The sequence below is a fragment of the Oreochromis niloticus genome, unplaced genomic scaffold (assembly GCF_001858045.2).
Source record: "Oreochromis niloticus isolate F11D_XX unplaced genomic scaffold, O_niloticus_UMD_NMBU tig00001025_pilon, whole genome shotgun sequence".
Classification (NCBI taxonomy): Eukaryota; Metazoa; Chordata; class Actinopteri; order Cichliformes; family Cichlidae; genus Oreochromis; species Oreochromis niloticus.
In genome coordinates, this window is record NW_020327294.1 from 116,879 (window position 1) to 132,157 (window position 15,279).

General features: G+C 38.3%; 1 protein-coding gene and 1 long non-coding RNA gene across 3 annotated transcripts; one reads left to right on the forward strand and one right to left on the reverse strand.

The window, feature by feature from the left end:
* Positions 1-710: 710 nt before the first annotated feature.
* LOC109199987 (uncharacterized) lies at positions 711-2,757 on the forward strand. 2 transcript variants are annotated; one of them, XR_002060219.2, is made up of 4 exons: positions 711-736; positions 1,471-1,517; positions 1,830-1,874; positions 2,726-2,757. It is a non-coding gene; the product is annotated as an uncharacterized LOC109199987 (long non-coding RNA). The 2 variants fall into 2 exon arrangements; XR_003217465.1 differs by lacking the exon at positions 711-736 and having other exon boundaries at positions 1,367-1,517.
* A 2,582-nt stretch (positions 2,758-5,339) lies between these two features.
* LOC109199986 (uncharacterized) lies at positions 5,340-7,186 on the reverse strand. Its single transcript, XM_025904361.1, has 5 exons — positions 7,014-7,186; positions 6,231-6,620; positions 6,103-6,128; positions 5,769-6,039; positions 5,340-5,592 (listed from the first exon to the last, which is right to left on the reverse strand). The coding sequence occupies exons 1-5, from the start codon at positions 7,140-7,142 to the stop codon at positions 5,509-5,511; spliced, it is 900 nt and encodes a 299-aa protein (XP_025760146.1). The 5' UTR covers positions 7,143-7,186; the 3' UTR covers positions 5,340-5,508.
* Positions 7,187-15,279: the final 8,093 nt, after the last annotated feature.

Below are 15,279 nucleotides of genomic sequence, written 5' to 3' on the forward strand. Positions count from 1 at the left end.
TATAAAACTAAAACAGATTGTATTTTTAGTGACACAGGACACAAACAAGGAAGCAAGATGTGTAATTAGGATTATTTATAATAAATATGAATTAATTAGGGCAATTTCTTTAACCATAAAGAATAACTAAATCCTTCAGGACAATGTCACATCAATGCACTGAACTCACTATGTCATCCCTCTAACAGCCTCTACATGTTGTCACTGTAATTTCCCCCTCATGAATGAATTTATGCTTGCACTAATTTGAATGTTCGGGGGGAATCAAACGCATTTTACTCGCAGTACTCAAGCTGACTTACCTTTGCTTGAATGACGGCGTACTCACAACGTGGAGGCTTAAAAATAGCCAAATCTTGTACCCAGTCCTTGGTGAATTGGATGTGCGCCTCCAGAGATTTATAATTGCGAAATTGGTGCGCCGTGTATGCGCTGACTCCACAGACAAGGTACAGAGTAGATCATGCTAAGTCAATAGCGGTTTGGTGTTCAGGGTTTCTACTCCACGGCTATATTTCATACGGGTCCACATTTCAACAATCAAGTACCGTCTCTTTGCATCTGGACACAATCTGTCTCTATACCGTCATTTTCTTTTGAGCTACATTTCAGAATGGTTCGTAGCAACCTTGTTTTGATTCGTGGCCTGCCAAGATGGTGCCAAAGAACAAGAACAAGAACAAGAAGCCAAAAGGCGGGTGGCCCGTCTATGAAGCCTCCATCATCAAGCTAGCAGGTGCCTTTTCTCATATAATATTACTTTATTCTCGCTTATTTGGCACGGAAGCGTAGAGCTGCCACCCAGGCAAAAGAGAAATAGAAGTATATCACGTTATAACGTGAAAAGGTTATCGTTCTAACAATATACTATCATGTTTATACAATATACTTTTCATGTTTGAACAACATGTTTGAACAACATTGTACGAACAATGTACATAATTATCACGTCCGTACAAGATTGTGCGAACGTGATAATTATGTATATTGTAATAACGTGATATTATATTATACAAACATGAAAGGCATAATGTTAGAACAATAAACATTTCATGTTATAACGTGATATAGCTCTATTTTTCTTTTGCCTGGGTGGCAGCTCCACGCTTCCATAATTTGGTAATCAAAATATGTAACTTAATTAATTATGTTGTGACGTACTTTTGCCTTTTCTTATTATTCTGCCTTCTCAGAAAGGGAAAAAAATACAAATAAAACTGTTTACACTTGTTATATACAATAACTATCAAAACCTATTCACATTTAATTTGGCTTTCACAGAAATCCCACCTCTCCTTCTGGCTACAGAGTACTTACTTACCAAAGTTAGAAACAAAGCACAGTTATGCTTAATTAGTGTTCGCTAATTACAATGTTCCACATTTCCTTGCTTTTTAAGTCATTTTTAGGCTTTTTAGAGTTGTTGTTTTTTGTTTTTTTAGCAGTAATGTTTCTGCCTATTTATTTCAGCCCATGAAATCGAATGCAGATCTTCCTGATGTGAGATTTACATAAATGTAAGTAATTTTGTTTGTCATTGTCATTAATGTTGTTGCTGTTGTTGTTTTTGTGCAGTTTGCAATCATATAAACCTAGCAAGCATCAGTCAGCACAGTGACTAACCTAAACAGATTCTTGCTTTATTCACATATATTATATGTAATTATATATACCTGCACATTGTACCTAGGGTTGCAGCCACTTGGCCCCACCCCATTGTTGTGACAGCCCTGATTGTACTTATACACTGCATCTGAACAGGGAACAGTCTGCCACATTAATGTATTTTTAAGTGACTTGTTTGTAATACATGAATTTGTTTCTTACAGATGTCAAAGTCTCAACCTCATGCTGCCCTCCCCCATCCTCCTAAAGTAAGTATTTGTTGTTGTAGTTTTTATGCAGTGTCTGTGTCACATGCTAATCATAATTATTGAAATAACTGTTTTCTAACAGATTTTCCAAAACACTAGTTATGTTTGTTGTCATTCAGACTAATACTACTGCTTAGACATTGCTTAGTGGTCATGCATGTTTGACAAGCTTGTTATGATACCAAAACAGTAGGCCTATCACAATAATCGATATATCGACTTAACACACAATACATGTACATGACCTCAATAATTGTTGATGATGCAATATATCTGACATTATATTTACAAAAATAAAATATAATAATAACAACACAATAACATTAAATAACATTGTTTTCTATTTGTTAGAAAATTTACTGTTTATTCAAGTTTTTATGGTATCTAATATTTTGATACCTAATTTCCATGATCTAAATATTTTAAGAATTAGATGTTGGTTTGTCAATTGAAAATGTGTAGATCTTGCATTATTATGGTGTTATATTATGATTATACATTCAAAGACATAAAATGGTCTTAAAATGACAATGACATAACTTGTCGCAATTGTTTATGGGTCAATATACAGACCAACAAAAACTTGTTATCGTAACAGGCCTTCAAAACAGACGGTTTTATGATTGATAAATTCAAAAAATAAATACATTTAATTTCTCTGAGATTCTCTAATATTCAGTTACAGTTCACAACACAGCTACCTGTACATGCAGTATTATACTGTAAATATAAATCTCTGCATTTAGCATCCGACTAGAAGAGTCACAGTTACTGCCTCTTTTTTTTTTTTTTTTTTTTTTTGTTTACAAATACCTGTACTATTACTAACACATTTACTGTTTTACTTTTAGCCTGTGGATACAAATGCAGATTTCCTTAATGTAAGTTGTGCATTTTAATTACATTGTGTTATTTTTATTATTATTTATTTATTTATTTTATTTTACATTCAAATATTTCAAGCTTCTTGGTTGAAAAAGCTTGATTGCTAATAGGTAAAGAATAGTTCACCTATAACTGATATTCCCAATTAATTTCTCACCTCTGATTGAATGCCTTTGTTTGTTTGCCTTTTTTGACTATAACAAAACATTTTTGCAGGATATATATGGTGAATTTATATGCATAGATACAGTCGTAGTGCTTGACACATGCACAGAGCAGTAGATGTACTAAAAAGGAAATAATTACAATCATGATGTTGATTGCTGATGTCAGTATATATATTTTAGAGGAATGTTTTGTTTTTCACCCAAAATGAACTATATTGCTTCGGAAGAGATTTATTACCCTACCTGACTCTTATATATTGTTTTTTGTTTGTTTTTGTTATTTTCAGGTTCAATAGTGCGTGTTCTTCTAATGGCTGCCTTCCCACTGGAGGTTTTGATCCACAGCAATTTAAAAGGTAAACAGCTTTGAAAGTCAGTTCAAATGGTTAGCTAATAGTATTCTAAAAAGCCTACAACTCTGTCACCAGTTTCTTTACCAAAAAGTACCCATAAAAGTATATCGCATATCATTGTAGTTCAAATGTTTAGTTGTACAAATATCAGATTTTTGGAAATCTAAAACTAGTCAAACACTCAAATGTTCATGCTTTTTATAGGAGGACAGAGCAAAACGGACATCGGCGCAGAGTGAAGAACTGCCCTTCATAAGGACACTACAGGGAGTGCAGAATTATTAGGCAAATGAGTATTTTGTCCACATCATCCTCTTCATGCATGTTGTCTCACTCCAAGCTGTATAGGCTCGAAAGCCTACTACCAATTAAGCATATTAGATGATGTGCATCTCTGTAATGAGAAGGGGTGTGGTCTAATGACATCAACACCCTATATCAGGTGTGCATAATTATTAGGCAACTTCTTTTCCTTTGGCAAAATGGGTCAAAAGAAGGACTTGACAGGCTCAGAAAAGTCAAAAATAGTGAGATATCTTGCAGAGGGATGCAGCAGTCTTAAAATTGCAAAGCTTCTGAAGCGTGATCATCGAACAATCAAGCGTTTCATTCAAAATAGTCAACAGGGTGGCAAGAAGCGTGTGGAAAAACCAAGGCGCAAAATAACTGCCCATGAACTGAGAAAAGTCAAGCGTGCAGCTGCCAAGATGCCACTTGCCACCAGTTTGGCCATATTTCAGAGCTGCAACATCACTGGAGTGCCCAAAAGCACAAGGTGTGCAATACTCAGAGACATGGCCAAGGTAAGAAAGGCTGAAAGACGACCACCACTGAACAAGACACACAAGCTGAAACGTCAAGACTGGGCCAAGAAATATCTCAAGACTGATTTTTCTAAGGTTTTATGGACTGATGAAATGAGAGTGAGTCTTGATGGGCCAGATGGATGGGCCCGTGGCTTGGTAAAGGGCAGAGAGCTCCAGTCCGACTCAGACGCCAGCAAGGTGGAGGTGGAGTACTGGTTTGGGCTGGTATCATCAAAGATGAGCTTGTGGGGCCTTTTCGGGTTGAGGATGGAGTCAAGCTCAACTCCCAGTCCTACTGCCAGTTTCTGGAAGACACCTTCTTCAAGCAGTGGTACAGGAAGAAGTCTGCATCCTTCAAGAAAAACATGATTTTCATGCAGGACAATGCTCCATCACACGTGTCCAAGTACTCCACAGTGTGGCTGGCAAGAAAGGGTATAAAAGAAGAAAAACTAATGACATGGCCTCCTTGTTCACCTGATCTGAACCCCATTGAGAACCTGTGGTCCATCATCAAATGTGAGATTTACAAGGAGGGAAAACAATACACCTCTCTGAACAGTGTCTGGGAGGCTGTGGTTGCTGCTGCACGCAATGTTGATGGTGAACAGATCAAAACACTGACAGAATCCATGGATGGCAGGCTTTTGAGTGTCCTTGCAAAGAAAGGTGGCTATATTGGTCGCTGATTTGTTTTTGTTTTGTTTTTGAATGTCAGAAATGTATATTTGTGAATGTGGAGATGTTATATTGGTTTCACTGGTAAAAATAAATAATTGAAATGGGTATATATTTGTTTTTTGTTAAGTTGCCTAATAATTATGCACAGTAATAGTCACCTGCACACACAGATATCCCCCTAAAATAGCTAAAACTAAAAACAAACTAAAAACTACTTCCAAAAACATTCAGCTTTGATATTAATGAGTTTTTTGGGTTCATTGAGAACATGGTTGTTGTTCAATAATAAAATTATTCCTCAAAAATACAACTTGCCTAATAATTCTGCACTCCCTGTATGACAGCCATATATAGTAAGTGAAGACTTTCTGTGTATCTAAAATTGCATACAGCACAAGTAACTTACTTTGCAACCATTAAAATAGGTTGTAAAGTAAGTTACCAATACAAATAGGTGATGATGCATTGCAGTGGTTGGTCTCAGACAAAGAAGGTCAACAGATTTATGAATGCTGGAGGGTAAGGAGAGACAACCAAAAGGGTTGTTAGCATTACTGTAATGTGAACTGGATAGACTTTCCATCTAGGAAAAAAAAGGGGTAAAATTATGCGTAAAATATATCTGTATTAATATCTGTATCTATATAAACAGAAATATCTGTTTGCTAAATGAAGCCAGCTAACATAAATCATATTTTTATTTTAACTCTGATAAAAGTAATAGAACTGTGACTTTTGTTTGTTATAGTGGCAGCAAGGAAGAGGTTTCCCAATGTGTCCAGAAGGGCTTTGAGGATTGCAGTGAAAGCTGGGGGAACTGAGACTGCTGGAAAAGGAAAAGAAATTACATTTTAAGTATGTTGACTTATGTTCATACAATCACACACACACATATGTATGTATGTATGTATGTATATATATCTCTATCTCTCTCTCTCTCTCTCTATCTATACACACACACACACACACACACACTTAATTTGACATTGGGTGGTCACTTACATGAGGTACATAGGTGTGGTGCACCTCCAGCGCTTGCAGGAAGATGGCCCTGAACCGGTTCTTCATCATCCCAAAAGCACGCTCTATTATGGAGCGTGCCCTGGAATGATGGCTGTTAAAGCGCTGGGCTCCCACACCTTGGACTGGCCTCTTGTAGGGTGTGATGAGGGGGAGTGGATGCTGGAGGCATGGGTACCCTCCATCTGCGAGGATGAAATGCCCTGGAGGAGGGTAGACTGACTGACTGTACAGTGGGCTGTGGCGGAGCACCCTGGAATCATGCACCGACCCAGGCCAGCCCACCTATGTGTCGATGAAGCGGCTCGATGGTCACAAGCGGCCCCGATGGTCACAAACAGCCTGCAAGATGATGGATGGAAACAGTTTTCTGTTCCTATAGCACTGACCATCAGGGCCACTTGGACACTTGATGCGTGTGTGGCAGCCGTCGATTGCACCCACCGCTTTCATAAAGGCTCTGTGGCGTGCCAGCCCTGCAAACCCACGGGACACTACCTCCAGGTTCTCTGGGGTTGTTGGAAGGTGGATGACCTGGTAGCGAATGGCCAACACCTCTTTTGTGACTCGGTGGACGATGTAGTGGACAGTAGAACGAGGCATCCCAAACACTCTTGAGACCACCCTGTAGGATGCTCCACTTGCCAACCAGAAAAGAAACACCAGGATCTCAATTGTGGCACCCCATCCATGCCGCCGATCCTGGTTCAGGAGATTTAGCAACACTGCCAGAGACTCCCTGCTTAGCCGAAAATCAGGCCTTGGATCCTCCTGGCTAAAAAAATGGTCCAGGACTGGTACACTTTGGTTAATCCTGCAGTACAATGGCCTTGTCTGGTTAAGGAAAAGGTGGAGAACAGCATAAACAGTTTTAATAGAAAGGTATGACTTCATTTATTTTATGACATCAAAGCATTATTCTCATTGCTAAGCTTGAGTAAAATAGACTAACACTGAGAAAAAACATTTTATACATTTCATCTGCGTAGCTAAGCTTTTTTGTGAACTCAAAAATAACCCTGTTTTCAGCTTTCTGACAATTTTACTGCAATTTTATGTACACAAATAAGTAACAGGATCATATGAATAATTGAAAATAAATTTAAACTTAGAGAAGAACATTTTCTAAGAGATTTTGTTCATATATTTTGAATGACCGCCATCATTCAGTCACTGAAATTATCCATAAAACTAGCTAAGTAAATGCGTCTAGATTAATAGTTTTACCTGGATATGATTTTCTCTGATGAACCTGGAGTGCAAAAGATGCCGGCGATGACGATGGCGACACAGTTTTTTTAGCTCGTCGATAATTAAAAATGTACATAAAAAACGGAGCAAGATTTCGGGGTCCATTGTCGCTTTTCGCGCTGTGGCACTGACAACCGGAAATACTCTGAATTAAGGGCGGGAGTAGCTCAAGAAGGCTAGACCGTCCAATTTCACAGCCGTTTACTTCCGGCCTACCCGACCCGGCCTTCACGGTCTACGTGGGCCGGGTCCTCAGGAGGATGCAGCCCATGAATTTGGACACGACTAGTGTGTCTAGTTTTGTTTCCCCTTGTCTTGTTAGGTCTGATTTGTCCCAGCTGTTCCTCATCACCTCATTATCTCTCTGTGTACTTAGAGTGTGTAACCCAGTTCCTAAAATCATCTTAAACAAAGAGAAGAAAAAGAAAAACATTTAATGTTCATTGTTTCTGTTCTTACTGTCCCTGTTTATTGAAAGTGAAACTAGATCAATATATTTATTTAAACAAAAAAGGGCCACAGATTTAAATATTTGTTCTGGTTAAACAAGGGTTAAGTTTTCTCAGAGGGTTGATGAGCTCTGATGAGAGCCTATTGTTTTACTCCACTCCTCACATGTCAGCCAATTGGTGAAGCTCTAGGCAGCTCTTGTCCCTCCTTAGTGCCAGCTCCCAAGTTTTCAGTCTCTTGCTTCTACAGCCGAACAGAGCAGGCGGACTAAAACTTTGTCATCGGTAAGCTGGAGAAATTAACCTCTAACGAGTTTAAAAAAAAAAACAACAACCGTTAAACTGATATTGTTCACAAAGTAAGGTTTTGCACTTGTTGTCGTAGAGGACAGAGCGAAACCGGAAGGTTTACTGAGCTGTGGCTTCACGTAAACGCTGAGCATCGAGCACTCATATATATTCAAATAATTTAAAAAACAAATGTTCATTTACCTGTTACTACCACACACCAAATCCAGTTGTTGGTACTTGCTGGCTTGTGTAGCCACTAGGTAACAAAAGCTCAACACTGCGCCGAGCATCCTGGAGCACTTCTGTTGTCTTTTGTACATGTTTTGAGTTTTTGTGTGCTTCTGAGTTTTTATGTGTTTTGGAGTTTGTATGTGCTTTGTCTCTAGGGGCCACCGTAAATATACTTTTATTTATTCACTCCACATAAAATATAATAAATAATCATATAATACAAAAACCAACTATTCACAGTTCAACTTTTAACTATTTAAATTTTCAGCTTTTTTTTTTAAACAAATTTAAAATGAAACAACACAAAACACTGCAAACCACAACACAATTAAAGATAAATTAAAATATGAAAACAAAAACAAGATTCTCTGTCATATGGGCCTGCATGAATAAACTTTCTGAATCCTTTATCATATGCAACTGAAAATAGTTGTGGATGATTACTATACCTTTCTAATGTGGCATTGTTATCCCTGGCTCTCTTTCTCTCTCTCTCCCTCCCGCTCTGTTCCTGTAGAGTGTAACCACTGCCCCTCCCCCCTCTTCCCAGCGCAAAGCACAAGGCTTGCGTGCGGAGTGAAGGGGAAAAAACATGCAAGAGAGAGAGAGAGAGAGAGAGAGAGAGAGAGAGAGAGAGAGGGTGAGAGACACATCACTACCGTGTTTAGTATCCAGCTGTGGAGCAAATAACTCCACCCTGTCACCACATTTGAATGAAGCTCAGGTGTTGATGCTGCTCACTGATTGGATGGTTGGTTTCAGCTCTGCTCTCAGTCTTTACTCCAAAGGTGAAGGTAGAAAGTGTGACTGGATCTATAGACTGAAAACAGAGAAACTCACTGTAAATGTTTACATTTTTCATATTCAAAATGAAAGGTATAGTGTGGCTTTGTCAGAGCTGAGCTGTGCTGTTCACACTCATCACAGCAGCAACAAGGCTTCATGTCATCAAGTAAGCTTTAAGCTTTACTCAAAACCAGTCTGACCAGTTTGAAGTCAAACATGTAGCTGGGGAAGTCTAATAAAAAAAACACGGACAGGGATCTATTATTACAAAGCCAGTAAACTCTGCACAGTGATCAGGATCTATGAAAATGTTAAACTGATCTGATTTCTTTTGTTTCTACAAATCATTGATAACATTTATTTTGTAGTTGGAGAAAGGTCTGATTATTAGTTTAATAATGTGATTTTTTTTTAACATCAGCTTGTAAATGAGTTAAAGATGACTTAAGTTCTTACATTCTGTTCATATTTTCCTGTTTTTATGTTTGAGCAGGAAAATAATCTCTGAGATGTTTAAAAGTCAAAAATTTAAAAGTCATGACAAACTGTGGTCAGCAGTACAGGAGAGTCAAAAAAGGCAAGAAGTCTCATCTGAACACAGAGACACACACATGGAAATCAAATGCAAATTTAATGCAAATGAAACAGGAAGAAAGGAGAGAAATATTTCGGTGTCCAGTTTAATGAACTCAGCTGCTCCTGCTGTTTGTTAGTGTGTTTGTGATCACAATGTGGGAATCAGACTAAACACACTGAATGTGACCTGAGTTCGGTCTTTGAAAGAAATATTATTTAAATGTATTTTTATCAAACATTTACTTGTAATGATGCCTGTAGACTTGTATTTACTATGAGCTGGTCACTCTGCCCACATAAAAACAGACCAGACCCTGTGTCTTTTGTCCCTCCTCTTAAATCCTGTCTAATAAAATCATCATAGTCATAATTTGTGGGGACCACCTGGTCATGGTCAGTTTATGGTGAAATGATTTTCTTTACTATTCTGGATTTTGGCCCCAACAGTGCTCACTTGAACATTTAGTGGTTTAGAAATTCTTCTCTAACCAATGTATGATTATGTATGATTTGCAACAAGAAGGTCATAAAGATCTGAGAGACTTCATGGTTTTACCCACCATGAGATGTAACACACTGGTAATGACACATTTTTATCAGCCATCAGTTGGAACTGAAACATACTTGTTTTCTAATTACTGATAGATTTCAGCAGGTGTCATGACTCTCTGTGCCTTTTAGCTCCTCTCTTTCTTCATGTGTTCAACACTTTTTCTCCCTGTGTCATTTGCTATTATTCACCTTAATTTGTGGACATCTGTGGTTTGATTTCTTTGCGTGTGTGGATCAGATGGGTTGTTACTGATGCCTGGTGAGATTTTCACATACAGCACCTTTAGAAATCTGCTGTACATCTGTCTGTCCACTGATATTCTTTCCATGACTTTCATTAGAAGAGAAGTTGGAACTATATGCCTATAACATGTGGTCTTAGTGGGGTCTTTCCCTGGTTTCCCAGTTGGACTTATTAGAGCTTTTCCTGCCATATTCTATTTTAGAAAAGCAGCAGAGCATTCAGTCCTCCATCCTTATGTGGGTTTTCTTATTGTGAAAATCTGCCTCCATACAGACGTAGAGGCCTCCTTCCAGGTAACATCTCACTTTGGGTTTTTTTAAATACCAAGCACAGCAAGTTAAAGTATATATACTAGCTGTTATGAATAAGTTCACTCCAGATTCCTGAGAACTAGATTCTGTAAATGTGACACAGCTCAGCTCCCAGTGGCCAGTGTTTTTACACTGACAGATACAACAAGGTTTCATGTTTCAAACAGCAGCATGTGAACTTTACTCTGACTTAGAGTGAGTCTGAGCAGCCACACAGCATATTTCTGGAGTGAACACATGAATGTGACACACACACACACACACACACAAGCTGCTATTAAATCAAGTTTGAAGTGAGACACAAAGATCAGTTTGTACACAGGCAGTAAAACACTGCATTTGTACTCAACTTAAAAAGTTGTTAAAAGTTGTTAGTGGAGCTCTTCATTCATGTGATTTTTCTTCATTAAAGATTTTTTTCTGCTTCAGACACTTTTGTTCTGAAAGTGTTTGATGGTGTTTTTGTTGTTTTTGAATCATGAGCTGGAGTAAAGATGGCCTTTGTTCATCGCATGTTCATTCATTGTTCACATGTTGTTAAAACTGCTGCTTCATGCTCTTTGTCTTTATGTGTTTGGCTCCAAGACTTTTCAACATGTCCTCTTATTATGAAAACCTGCCTGCTCTCCTCTCCTCACATTTAGAGGTGGAGCTCTGACTCATTCCCGGTAGCAGCTCATGTGTTTCTCAATACCAAGTACAGGCTTGCACTTGCATACTTTTAGGTATAAACTTGAATTTCATTCAGGAGTAGAGACAGAGGCTCGTAATTTTACCATAGAAAGGACTAGCTGGCAGTCAGGCCATACATGTGTCCTTGTGTGAAATAATTTGAGGTCTTTGCTTTGTAGCTGAAAACAAACACACATTTATTTCAACGGTCTTAAACTCACAGGAATCAGGGTGAATTTACCTCCTTATGGAGGGTGTCAATGATGGTTTTCTGCACAACTGTCATGTCAGCAGTCTTCCCCATGATTGTCATTCCTACTGTACCCGACTGAGAGACCATTTAAATCAGGGGTGGGCAATCTCAGTCCACGAGGGCCGGTGTCCCTGCAGGTTTCAGATGTGTCCTCGAACCAACACAGCTGATTTAAAATGATTACTGATTTAAATGGCTAAATTAGCTCCTCAACATGTCTTGTACCTCTCCAGAGGCCTGGTAATGAACTAATCATGTGATTCAGGAGTGTTGACCCAAGGTGAGATCTAAAACCTGCAGGGACACCAGCCCTCGTGGACTGAGATTGCCCACCCCTGATTTAAAGGCTCAGGAACCCTTTGCAGGTGTTTTGGATTAATTAGCTGATTAGAGTGTGACACTTTGAGCCTAAAATATTGAACCTTTTTGCAATATTCTAATTTTATGAGATTTGGGGTTTTCATAAGCTGTAAGCCATAATCATCAAAATTATAAGAAATAAAGGCTTGAAATACATCACTTTAAAAGTGGTGAGTCTATATCATATATTAGTTTCACCTTTTGAGTTAATTTTCTAAACTGAATTAACTTTTGAATGATATCCTAATTTTTCAAGTTTCACCTATAGTTTTCCATGCGAGTTTATTTAAAATATATTTAAATAAAAACTGAACCTGCTCAGTGAAAAAAAAAAAAAAACAGAAAAGAGACAAGTTCAGTCCACTTTCAATCTTTCAACACAAGTTAAACAATCATAAACTGATCTGAAAATCTGGCTGAGTTTGCCTCCTCTCTCCTCCCACCTGTGCTGAGCTTCAGGTGGAGTCCCGCCTCCTTCCAGGAAGCAGCTCACCTGTGTGTCCTTGTTCAGTGTCCAGGTGTGGAGTGGAGCTTGTTGTTGGTGTGTGAAGAAACTGTAAGTTTGCTTTGTTTCCTCCTTTAACAGTTTGTCTTTAGGAACTTTACTGTTTGTTCAGCTCATGTTGGATTTCTTCACACAACAAACTGTGTGTGTTTTCTCCATTAAAGTCAGTGTGTAATCTTTTCTGATGAGGCCGAGTGTGTCCGCCATTTTCTGTTAGTGTGTGTGATCGGAGTCTGTGAATCAGACCAGACACACTGAATACGGCTCGATCGGAGAAACTCTGAGCTCCGGGTGTTTATGTTCACAGAATATAACAGTAGGAGACGGAGACCGTACTTTGTAAAATGAATATTTTGTATAGATAGATTAGATTAGATAGAAATTCAACATGTCGAGCTTAAAAATACTGCGCCACAAATTATTGGCTCTACTCCAACAGGAAGAAGTGTTACAAAACACACAAAAGTACTTGACTAAAACTTAACTCAGAACTAAAACTAAAAAAACTACACACACAAATTAAAACTAAATTATTGATGATGATCAATGAAATGATTTTGTGAACTTAGAAAAGTCCAAACTAAACATTTAATACAAAATGTCCCGTTAGTGTTTTTTAGTTTGACTAAAAAAAAAAAATACAAATGGAAAAACGTATTCATTGATAGACAGATTTATTTAGACTTTGCATGTCTCTAAGACCGTGAGTCACTGCTTTCAAGAGTTCATGTGTTATTATAGAATCTGCATTAATCTAAATCAGACTATCCTCTGATGTAGATCCTAAAAATACATAATAAATTAAAAACAACATCTAAACTAAAACAAGCGAACTAACTGAAACTAAACCGAATTAAAAACACAAATTGAAAAGAAATATATATATGAATATGTATGTGTATGTACGTATGTATATACGTATGTATGTGTGTGGATCATCAGTCTGTAGTGTAGTCATGTATCTTAGAGTGGACAGTTTCACCATTTGCTGAATTCAGGAGCAACAGTAAAACATCTGTAGAGGCAGCTGCTCTTCAGATTTTAGAAACTGTTTGCGTCATTTTAAATGGTGGCCATAAAAACGAGGTTCTTATATCAGTACCAAGCTGTGTTGATTTTAACACTGAGGTATTTTTCTGGGCACTTCACTGATAATTACGAAGTTAGAAAAAGAAACAAACTCATTTCATTATTTTAATAAAAGCTAAATCTGCTCAGTCGAAAACAGAAATGAGAAAAGACTAAATCTGATATCACAACGTTAAACAGTCAGAAACTCATCTGAAAATCTGGCCCTCCCACCTCTCCTGTTTCAGGTGGAGTCTTGCCTCCTTCCACTAAGCAGCTCACCTGTTTGTCCGTGTTTAGTGTCCAGGTGGAGCTTGTTGTTGGTGTGTGTGTGTGTGTGTGTGTGTGTGTGTGTGTGTGTGTGTGTGAAGAAACTGTAAGTTTGTTTTGTTTCCTCCTTTAACCCTTTGATGCACGAATTATGACAAACTTAAGCATTTTTATTAATCTTTAGACATGAAAAATTATTTTTGAACTACATCTTTTTTTAAACATGTACTTTTCAGAGAGTTTGTTACATGTCCACTTAGGTGGACAACATACTTTTTGACTTATGAATTTGAAACACGAATAAAAACTGTGAATGCATCGTGTGAGTTTCATGGCTCCATCTAGTGGACTGATAGTAGAGCAGCTGATGGCAGCTTCCTCTGCCTCACACTGCTGTCTGACTGCATTCAGCTGACACTGAGATGAAGCAGGAAAGAAGCAGCTGATATTTGGACAGCACACATGATGGAAAGGAGGATTTCAGCTGATGTGCACATGAATGATTTGTGTTTCCTCTGCAGGTAGAAAGTGTGTGTGAGCTGAATTGAGCAGCATGGATCAGTGTGAGGACAGAGAGGAGGGAGTCCCTCCCTCTAAAAGCACTCTGTGTGGGGAACATGAGAGCCAGACCAAAGCTCAGAGGTGAGATGACCATCTCTAACTGTCCATGACTCTTCTCCATGTCACAGCTCAGCACTCACATCACTGCTCCATCATTATTCACAGGAACCAACGAGGAACTAAACGCAAACATGAACCTGAACCCAGCTGTGTGTCCTTAAAGAGTGACACGTCTAAAGAGTTTGTGGTTAATTTTAGAGCCCAGCCTGTGTCTGCTGCAGAGAGGTGAGCTGTTAGTAACATGAACTCTTTGATTTAACTGCTTGATGTTGTTGGATATAAACTGCAGTGCAAACACATCATTCCCTCAATTCCCGTTTAAACTGTCTCTTTAAAACAAGCCTTTGGTTTCTAAACAGCTGAAAATCCACTTCAGCAAACAGGGAGTGAAACATGTAAAAAACCTTTTATTCTAACATGAACTAAAGCAGTAAGTAATCTAAATGTTGTTGTGACTCAGTGTGTGTGAATAAATCCTCCATCATGTTTCATGTCAGCTCAGCTCGGTTGAAGCGGTGTGTGTTGGAGTGTTTCCACAAACACAGCAGTCAGAGTTTAAAGAATGGATGTTGTAGGAGGTGTTTTTGCAGTGAAGAGTGTCTGTAGGACTCCAGCTGCTCCAGCAGGTGTCTCCTTTGTGCTTTGCTTCTAGCAGTGTAGGGAGGAACTTACACACTGTTGTAGAGTGAATATCTCAGTTCCAGCCTGTGTGTGGATGTATGGTCAGCTGATATAAATTTACAGTATCTCATAAAAGTGAGTACACACTCACATTTTTGTACATTTTTTATTGTCTTTCAATGGTTGAAGCAGTGTTGGACAATAGTGGTGAAATTCACACAAAAGTATTGATAGTTTGGACAGTTGCCAGCAGTTTAGACATTAATGGCTGTGTGTTGTGTTATTTTGAGCAGACAGCAAATTCACACTGTTGAAGAAACTGTACACCAACTACTTTACATTGTATCAAAGTTTTCATATCCTCAGTGTAACCCCACGAAAAGAGTTATCCCATCATTCATTTTATTATAATGATTTTGTTAGACATAATTT